Source organism: Propithecus coquereli, unplaced genomic scaffold, assembly GCF_000956105.1.
Source record: "Propithecus coquereli isolate 6110/MARCELLA unplaced genomic scaffold, Pcoq_1.0 Scaffold256, whole genome shotgun sequence".
Taxonomy (NCBI): Eukaryota; Metazoa; Chordata; class Mammalia; order Primates; family Indriidae; genus Propithecus; species Propithecus coquereli.
In genome coordinates, this window is record NW_012148130.1 from 2,611,500 (window position 1) to 2,621,915 (window position 10,416).

The following is a 10,416-nucleotide window of genomic DNA, read 5'->3' on the forward strand; positions in this document are numbered from 1 at the left end:
ACCCAGAACCCTGTGGCTGGTTGCTCCAACTGGAATGGTCTTTACCAGATTCTTTCGGGTTTCTCCCAATCTTTCTTTCCTTTTTTTTTTTTTTTAAAGACAGGGTTTTGCTCTGTCGCCCAGGCTGGCCTCAAGCAATCCTCCCTACTCAGCCTCCCAAAGTGCTGTGATTATAGATGTGAGACACTGCACCTGGCCCAGACCTATATAACTCAAAAAAAAAAAAAAAAATTTTTTTTTGGGGTAGAGTCAGGGGTCTCATGATGTCGCCCAGGCTGGCCTCAAGCCATCCTCCCAACTCAGCCTCCCAAAGTGCTGTGATTATAGATGTGAGACACTGCACCTGGCCCAGACCTATATAATTTTGATGAAAAGCTTATATATCCCCTGAAAAACAAGAGTATACCACAGCATAAAGGAACCAAGGTAAAAAGAGCCAGCATTCCAATTCTGACAACATTAAAAAGGAGGAGCCTTACAAGCAGGAGACTTGGGCTGCTGATTCTACCTTTAGAGTTACATGACCTTCAGTAAATCACTTAACTTGGATCTGATTTTTGGACTCAAAAAGTACATTTGGATCTAGAAAATGTACTACATGATCTCTAAGGTCCCTTTTAGAAAGCTATGGTATTCTATGGGAGGAGGATCTGCCATCGGAACAGCCCTGGTGCTCAGGTGTTTCAAATCCGAACACTGTGTTGTGCTCCGATATGAGAACTGTGCAGCTCGAAGACCTAAAGAAACAGCTGGCCCATCTTGCTATGGCCCTTTGCTACATTTTTGTATGTTTTATTCACTGCTGTAATGCCAGAACCTAAAATCGGGCCTGGCGTATAGGTAAACACATATTTATCTAAAAAATGAATAAATGACAGTTTTTTTTTGTGTGTGTATATATATTATATATACTGTATTTTGAATTACATTCATTCAAAACTTATCTTAGCCAGCTTTTTAATTTTTTTTTTGAGACAGTCTCACTGTCACCCTAGGTAGAGTGCAGTGGCGTCACTGTAGCTCACTGCAACCTCAAACTCCTGGGCTCAAGCCATCCTTCTGCCTCAGCCTCCCAAGGAGCTGGGACTACAGGGGCATGCCATGATGCTCGGCTAATTTTTCTATTTTTAGTAGAGATGGGGTCCTGCTCTTGCTCAGGTTGGTCTTGAACTCCTGAGCTCAAGCGATCCTCCCAGAGTGCTAGGATTACAGGTATAAGCCACTGGGCCCAGCTTATCTTAGCCAGTTTTAAGTGATAAGCAAAGAATAAAACCTGCCAACAGTCCGCACTCAACTCTTCAAAGTGACTTTTGGCAACTAATCATATTATTACTTACACAGTCTAGGGACAGAGCACCTTGTCACCTAGACCATCCATGGACAGATGTGGGCTCTAAAGTCCTCAAAGGCATGAGAGCAGGATCTTGATTTTGCAAAGGACAGACTAGATTCCAGAGAATGCCTACATTCATGGAGATCCTTAAATTAGAATAAAGCTACACTGAAATGAAGACTCTTGCTCTCTCATAATTCAAATTCCTGCCTTATAAACAAGAAAAATTACTATGCATTATAGCCTGTAAGCATCCCCTGAGAAAAGAAGAAATTCAGCATGTTAAATTCTTGACTTCACATGCCCTTTTTGCAAAGAGGCTTAAACTAGTAATATAAGGGAGAGAATAGATAACTTTAAATATGTGTTCTGTAGTAAGTTATTATCATAGTTTTAATGTGCTTTCCAAGTATAAGAGGAAAAATTCACTTTTTAGGACAAAACAATGCAAGAGGTTTATTCAGGATTAAGGGAAAAAACCCTCCTGGAAACAGTAACTTGTGAAAGGAGCAACTTACTTCAGTTTCTCTGCTTTAAACTGTTGAGTGCAGTCATCAAATAGTTTTTGGTTCATCTCCATGAAGAGTTTCAGAGCATTGTATATCAAGCCATGTATCGTCCTATGAAGAAAACTTCACGGTGAAACTCGGGGTCCCCTCCCCCACCTCTACTGCAGCCCCACATTCCACAAGCTCCCCGAGCCTCCAAATGAGGAGCCTGTTAGTTGTGATTCATGCACTTTCCTTCCTTAGAGTCAGCGCACGGACCTGCGGGCTCTTCCCTCACGACGGCTCTCCTGTGAGCACAGCAGGCTGCCTGGTCTGCAGCCTGGCTGACAGTAGCCAAGAGCCACCTGGCTTGGAAGCTGAATAAAACATGTTGAAACTTGAACAAATATAATTAAGACAAAATTATAAAGAGGACAATAACGGGATAACTATTTCCTATAAATGTCAGTTTCCTCTCAATCTTAATTCACTGAGGACAGAAAAATTAATTTTAATAATGACAAAGTAGAGCTTTGAAAGGCAGAAAATAAAATTGGCATGAAACAGCTTAATCAGAACTTAGCTGTGAGGCTCTGACATACATGGACAGGGAGAGAGGCCGAACTGTCCCAGCTGAGCCTCCAGATGACTCTGGTCCCAGGTGCCACCCGATTGCAACACTTAAGAGCCCCCAAGGGAGATAAGCAGAAAAACTGCCCAGCGGAGCCTGGTCAACCCACAGAATTGCGAGCAACAATACAACAGAGTTAAAAACAAAAACCAAAAAGCTTAACTCTCAAATCATAACTACTTCTTAACCCATTTTATAATAAAATCTAAATTGTATTTAGAAAACACTTAAAAGAATACTCTTTCTTTGCAATGGGCAGGAAATGAAAGTCAGTTACTAACTGTGCTGGCTTTTACCTCATACTAAATGATACACGGGACATACAGTGAAACTCTGGGGGCCTTTGTTATCACCTGCTCTGTTCAATTAGAAAGACAGTTACAAAGAAAAGGTTGTTGCAAGTGGCGATCCTGCGCTAACAGCTATGACTGCTGTACTGTTGCTACAACGGTCCCAGCCGTCGCCGCCACTGAGACTGCAGTCACAACGTGCCGGTAAACGTGTACTCAATGCTTGCTTCAAGCATGTGCCAGGTACGTTATGTACATTAACGCTATCTTAATCTTCACAACCAGGTGAAGGTTGCTGTAAAGCAAAGCAATTTATTTTCTCTATTTTTCAGATGAGAAAACTGGCCGAGAAAGACCTAGAGAGCTCACCTGCCTAGGTCCAGACAGCCAGTTAGCCACGGAGCAAGAACGTGAAGCAAGGTCAGGCTGACTGTGGTCTGTCTGCTATTCTCTAGTCACCTCCTGGACGGCCAACGCCCAGAGGACTCTGTGTACTTACTGCCTGGCTCAGTGCTCCAGGGCTCCAGGTGGGCTAATACCTGTCTGGTTGCTGCCTTGTGGCTTGATTCTGAGGAGGGGGCAGCACTCCTGTAGCCTTGAGCAGGCAGGGACAGGTGTACAGAGGGGTGGCCCGCGGCAGCAGGCAGCTGTGCGGCATGGCAGGAGGGTGCCGCAACAGACCCTGAGAGTCAGGACTGCGCTGGAACCCGAGAGCTGTGACTGCTCACCAGCTCAGGGACTGCAGGTCAGTCGGGCTCCCTATTCCCTCCAAGTCTCACTTTCCTTTCCCAGGTCTACAAAATAAGGGAGCAGGACTAGACATCGTAGTAGCTCTGCTCTCCCTGCTTTAAATTCTGAGTTATGATTATAATATACAGAGGAAAAAAATGAAAGAAGATGGAGAAAGAAAAACTGATACTCATTTATTTAAATAACAAGAGTATTAAATTCAGTATTAAAAAATAATATGGCACCCACATTGCATTGGCAATTTCCCTTTAAAATTTTAAAAGAGTGTTGCTTAATAATTTGATTTATTCATCCTCCTTAAGTAAAAATACAAAGGAGAGAAGTAGAAGTAAGTGTTTTCAACTCCTTGGACTGTGTTTAGGTCACCGCTCTTCCTTTTTGTTCTTGGGTAGTGACACGGGGTTGGTCCTTGGGTCCCACAGAGGGCCCCACCCAGGGTGTGTGTCAGCCGGGCTCAAGGGACAACCCTGAGAACAGGGAGGCCACTGTGCTCCTGCCAGGGCTGAGCCCCATGAGCTTCGCAGCTCTGGAGGCAGCTCAGGAAGAGGCCTCAGGAATGCTGCTGCTGAAACCGGCAGAGAGGTGGCTGCAAAGAGACGTGACTCTACACGGTTTGAAATGAGGGTAAGGAGGTAAAATAAAAGGCTACACATACAATCCGCACTGCTAAGTGATTTAGAAGTCCACAAAGAAATCAATATTTTTGTTTTCTAACTGATATTTAAAATTTAGATTTTTATTCTAATTGAACCATCAGCAAAATATGCAACATTTAAAAGTGACTAGAAAAGATGAGAGCCAGCCATTCTTACTTGTTCCAATGGGTCTTCGAGTTGCGGTACAAGGACGGGAACATGATGGGCAGAATCTTGGCTGCGTTGTCACTGATCAGGCTCATGACGTACTCGTTATTCCAGTAATACAGTGCCCGCTCTGCCACCTGAAAGACAGGAGTGCACGACCAGTGCTGGTGACTATGCTTAGGAACCTCAGGCAGGTGTCCTTACTGTTAAACCTACAAAGAGGATAACTAATCATACCGGATCAGAAAGTTACAATTACTTCCATAAATTCCAAATACTCTACATTGTAACCTTGAAGAGCTGTCAACAAAGAAGCAGATAATTTCTTGAATATCAAGAAATCAAGGCTGGGTGCGGTGGCTCACGCCTGTAATCCTAGCACTCTGGGAGGCCGAAGCGGGTGGATCGTTTGAGCTCAGGAGTTCGAGACCAGCCTGAGCAAGAGCGAGACCCCCATCTCTACCAAAAATAGAAAGAAATTAATTGGACAGCTAAAAATATTAGAAAAAAAAATTAGCCGGGCATGGTGGCGTGTGCCTGTAGTCCCAGGTACCCGGGAGGCTGAGGCGGGAGGATCGCTTGAGCCCAGGAGTCTGAGGTTGCTGTGAGCTAGGCTGACGCCACGGCACTCTAGTCTGGGCAACAGAGTGAAAAAAAAAAAAAAAAAAAAAAAATCAAGAACACTGTCACTTATTTCTGCGTTTATTCAATAAACATTTGTGCTAGACACTGGGCTAGCCCGAGGACCCAATCAAAGGAGTTTGTTCCACCCCTCCAGCACCCTACTCGCTCCCCCATGTTTCTTAGGTCTCCAGGTGTGTGACGTGCTTCAGCACCGAGCATCCAGCAGGGAAACCAAGGCAGAAATCCTTGCCTTCATGAAGCTTCTGTTCTAGCAGGGAGGAGGACAGATGATGGATGATTCTTTAATTTACCAGAAATGAAAAGTTGCGCAGTGAAAGGCAGCAGGGAAGGAGGATGGGCAGTGGCGGTTTGAGTGGGGAGGGGTGGCTTCAACGTAGAGGAGTTGACATCTGAGCAGGGACCAGAGGGAGGTCCTGAGATGCCAGCATGGTGGTTGAGGATCAGTGGGGAAGACAGCAGGGGAGTGAACAAGTGTGGTGGGTACAGGAGGAACTGAGGTCACTGAGGCTTATCACGGAGCCCGGGCCTACTGGCCCTGACTCACGGGAAGGCATTGGAGGGTTCCCCCATTTTTATTATTAAAACTTTCACACATACACAAAGCTGAAAGACTAGTATGATGAGTGTCCACCTCCCTCCACCCAGATCCAGCAATAGTTCACACCTATTTGCTGTCTCCACAATTAATAAGCACATACGTGCATGTTCTGCAGAACCATCTGAGAGTTTGCGGCAGTCCCAGGGCACCTGGCCTGTCCCGGTCACAGCACACGCTGCCCTGGGAAGAGGAGCTTCTCCTACATAACCACATGCCATCATCACACCTACACTTGCACGGATCTGAGAGCAGCACCCAGACGCTCTGAGCAGAGGGGGCTGACATTTCTGCTGCCAGAAGCCTACAGCCTAGAGATTCTGAGATCGTGGTGCCGTGTGTGCGGGTGGGATGCAGAGAGAATGGCGGGTGGAACCGAGCCAAGCTCAAGAATCAGGGAAGATTTCTCAGAGGCAGTGAGCTGGGATGAACTTTGCAGAACAGGAGTGAATTAGCTGAAGTGGGAGGGATGGACATACACAAGAACACAAGTGTGAATTAAAAAAAAAAAAGGTCACTATCACACTGATGGCTTGTAGACTAATTCTTATTTAATGAGTTCCATTCCCTGTATTTTAAAAGGCATCTATCTATCTATCTACAAACATATTTGCAGGTAATATTTTAAGCCTGAATTAGAAAACAGAAGCTTAAGATGGTTGATGGTTTAAGTTTTGATTTTTTTTTCAGTTTCTAACACCAGCAATTTTTTCTGATAAAAAAAATCTAAAAGTTAAGAATGAACTGGCCTCATGTATTTGTGTCTGGAAAAGATTCAGGAAAGGACTCTGTGCTGATCTGAAGCAGAAGCCAAGATGGACTCAGCCTGCGTGGGGATAAAGATGAGAGAGCCAGGGGGCTGGGGAGGGGAGCCTCCAGCTGATGGCCATAGGGAGTCCTGGTGCCAAACACGCCCTCAGCCGTCACAGCCTGCCTGGTGTCCCTTCACACTGTGCTTGGCTGGGGTGGCCCGTGGGAGGCAAGGCTTCTGCACACATGTGGGACCACGGCCCCGTCCCCTGGCTCTTTGCAGCTTGCACAGCCTCTCACGCTCTGTCTGCCCGACCTGGAATTCTCTTCCTTGTGTTCCTGTAACATGCTTTTTAATCAAAACGACACACGGCGATTTCGTTCGTCCCTGTCTTCTCTTGGAAGTATAACATTACCTATGTCAATAGCTATTTCTGCACTTGGGGATGGGGGTTCCATTTTCAGGAAGCTTCCAACGACCCTCAGTCTCTTCCTGGTGCTCCAGTGCCAAGTGCTCTGGCCTGTGCCCTGCAGTGCTGACGCTATAGCTCCTTTCTGCAAACTGCTCACACTGCACGTTTTGACAACCACTATTTTCCTTTCCTAATTCCTCATGTGAGAACTTGTAGGAATTTCTAAAATAAGAAGAATTCCATTATCTGCCATGGAAGAGACTCCCTTCTCTGACCCCAACTCAGCCCGCCTCACTTCACAACTGCTGCCCATGCTCCAGACAGACTTCTTAATTTTTTGTCACTTGCTGTGCTTTCTTGTCTGAATTTTGTTGGTTTTAGTTTCAATAACCATCCTGAAAGGCTCACTGTGGAAGACCCCTTACCTTTGTGGCCTTTTCTGATCACCCAGGGTTGGGGAGGTAACTCTGATGTGTTCCCCGAATCCGCCCCCCCACCCCTGCCACACAGCCTCCGTCTCCCACTGTATCACCCACTCCCCAGACACCAAGAGGTCTTGCTCATTTTGAACCCAGATTTTTACCTTGTTCGTGATGCGTACACAATAAACGTCACCCAACAATGCAAAAAGATGGGTGGCAGACGGAGGCAGACAGGCTGACGAGGCCCCTGGGGATGACAGCCTCTGAGCGCTGGTGAGCTGAGGCTGGCTTGAGGGTTAAGAAGAAAGTGGAAGGCAGCTCTGGCTAATGCAGCCTTCTCACTCTGGACTTTGGTAGTGACAAAAATCAGAACTATAAATCTCTTTTAAAGGGTAAGGGGAGACGAGTTTATACAATGCCAGAAATGAAGAGCTTACGAAACGACAGAAATTCAGAGCTAGAGGTTTCCACCATCAGACTACCTGAATGAAGATCCTGAAATAGTGCAACTCTCCCTCCCCAGGCCCCACGTACCTGGAAGTGCGGGCTGGAGACACACTTGGCTAACTGCCGGAAAAGAGGCTCCATGATCTTCACAAATTCCGATGGCTCGATTACATCTAAAATCTCTTCTAATTCGTTTAAGAACATTACTTCTTTTGGACTGTGAGTCTTTGGCCAGTATTTGAGAAGTGCCATCACCACCTACAAGAGAAAGGACACATGGAATGATGCCCATGAAGTGACGAGGTAAGAGACAGTGACCCGTGAACTCAGGAATTCGTACACGGTTCTTTGTAATTAGAGAAATAGGTACAATTTTATACTATATGCAATCCTCCTGTCTCAGCCTCTCAAGTAGCTGGGACTACACGTATGTGCCACTGTGCCCAGCTTAATTCTATATACTTCAGAATCACAATTTTAATTTATGTGACCCACTCTTTCTGATTAAATTCCATTTCAGTAAGAGTCAATTGCTTTAAGGAAAAAAAGACTAAAAAAAATAAGCAGTTAGGAGATCATACCAGCACAAAATATTGAATTTGACTCAGTGCAGACTAATAATATTTCTAGAGTTTAGCTATCTTAGTTTTAAAGAAGCACAACAATACACCATAGGCATTTACATGTAAGTCCATATATAGCACACACTGGCACATACCACCGTACAAGTGCAACCTATTACCCTAACGCCACTGTCTGGCCTGGTCACAGCAGTACCGTGGAGCCACCACCAGCTGCCATGCTGGCACCAAGACTGCCATGCGGTTGCTGTAAATGTCAGTCCTTTGGTACCGGCCGGTTGTTCTCACTCACTAGTCACACAGCTCACTGCTTAGCAAGCCGGCCTTTTAATCATTACAGTTGTTAAAAAACAAGGTGGGCATTTAAAAAACATTGATTTATAACAATTTTGTTTTGCTGCTTTGACATTTGGGCTCCTGGACAATCTTTTACAATATTATAATTTATAAAATTCCAAAATTTATAAAAAAAGAAAGTGCTCCTAGTTTTGAAGTCTCGTAAAAATCTACAACACAACTGTCTTTAAAAGGTATTATTTCTAAAATGCATCATTTAATGATTTTCCTCCTACTTCTAGCTCAAAATTATTTAACAGACATTTATTGCACTCCTAGTATACTACGGTATTGGAACCACCAGTAAGGATATAGCAGGTGCAAATCACTTCATAAATCTACCATTCCTTGTCAAATGGAATTTTATTAGGAGAAATATAAGGGGTTATCAAACACAGTGGATTTGGCTATGCCATTTCATTGGAAAAGGTGCTATTTCTGGAATCAGATTCACAAACTGGATTTACTTTTCACGCCACTGGAACAATTTGTCATCAATACCCAGCTAGTTCAGCTGCTTTAGAGTAGGACAGTGTTTTGCAGAGGAGGGTGTCTGCTCAGGGAATGCTAATCCCAGGCAACAATGGCTCTTCGCTGCTGGGTGCGTTCCAAGGACCCAGCTTTCCTTAAGAAACTGGAGGGCCTGCTGGCTCCCTGGAGAGGGCAAGCAGCCTGGGTGGGCATGCCAGCAGCCCAGCCTCAAGTCCTGGGCGCCCCCTCTCCTGTCCTGGCATGTTAGGGAGAAAGCAGAGTTGCCACCAGGCTGTGCAGTAAAGCTCAATTAGCCTAAAGGGAGGTGAATGAAAATGGACACAATTTCACTTCCCTAAGTTATCTGATGGGCCTCTACTCTTCTCGCGACAATAGTGAATGTGTTTAATGTGCTCAGAAAGCTTTTGAGTATTGTGTACACAAATTTGCAAATGAAAAATATTAATTACAAATCACAAATGGGGGCAAAAAAACATCCTTTATTTCTTAGTCTTTTAAGAGGATCAGACTTCAATGAATTCCTGAGCCTAGATGCACATGACTTTAGAGGTCCCTTCGGCGTGGGCCTCAGAGACGCACGTTTACACCAAGTGTCCCCAGCGCCACCAAGCGGGTACACACCTTCAGAGTCCACACTTTCATCTTATCATTGACATGCTTTTGATGCTGAAGGAAGACAAAATGGCCTTTGTGTTTTCATAAAATACGAATTTCAAAGGAAGAAATTTACTAAGATGAGGGTCTGAATGTTTTTAACATACAGAAAACAAAACCTGCTTTCTAAAGCCAGGCTAGTACCATGATACTATCTGCACAGCAGGAGACAAGGCACTGCACACACGGGGTCTGCATGGTTGCACGCTACGCTGACGAGGATGGACCCGAGCGAAGCCGGCGTACTGTCTCTTGTTTCTTTCAGACAACTGCAATTAAGAGCCTCACTCTTGCAAATTTATATTTGCTCTATTATTAACTATGTTAGTGGGAATTAAAAACATTCACAAACTCTATCCCGTTTCACATTACTTCTGGATGGAAAGGAAACTGGGTGCAGCCCACTCGCTGAGCTCTCGCTGGAATGCGATCAGGGCTCAGGCTTGGACAGACAGTGGACAGTGGGACAGAGATGCCACAGGTGGTGGGAGAAGCCCCAGTCTGTGGTGAACACAGCATGGCACGTGGTGAGTTCTTTAGCCACTACAGGACTATGAGAAATATGCACAAAGAAAAATCGTAATACAGACTTTGCATACTTTCCCTCTCCTTCCATATATCTTTCTTTCCCTTTTATTTTTGAATAGAAAAAGGTTGGGGGGAACAGATGGAATTTTTTTACATATTACTTTCTCCTATAAGAGCTCTCACCCTTTAGTGCGGAGAAGATCTCAAATATAGACAGAGGACTAAGGGTGTGTACCCACTAGAGAAAATACAGTAAAA

The 10,416-nt window shown here is 44.9% G+C and overlaps 1 protein-coding gene across 5 annotated transcripts in view; it reads right to left on the minus strand.

The window, feature by feature from the left end:
* PPP2R5C (protein phosphatase 2, regulatory subunit B', gamma) overlaps positions 1-10,416 on the minus strand; it is a 142,628-nt gene that overhangs the window by 14,884 nt on the left and 117,328 nt on the right. For all 5 annotated transcript variants that reach the window (XM_012647076.1, XM_012647075.1, XM_012647079.1 and 2 more), the window contains 3 exons: positions 7,655-7,825; positions 4,305-4,432; positions 1,852-1,953 (listed from right to left, as the gene is read on the minus strand). In XM_012647076.1, coding sequence (XP_012502530.1) covers positions 1,852-1,953; positions 4,305-4,432; positions 7,655-7,825 — 401 coding nt within the window. The remainder of the gene's footprint in view (positions 1-1,851; positions 1,954-4,304; positions 4,433-7,654; positions 7,826-10,416) is intronic.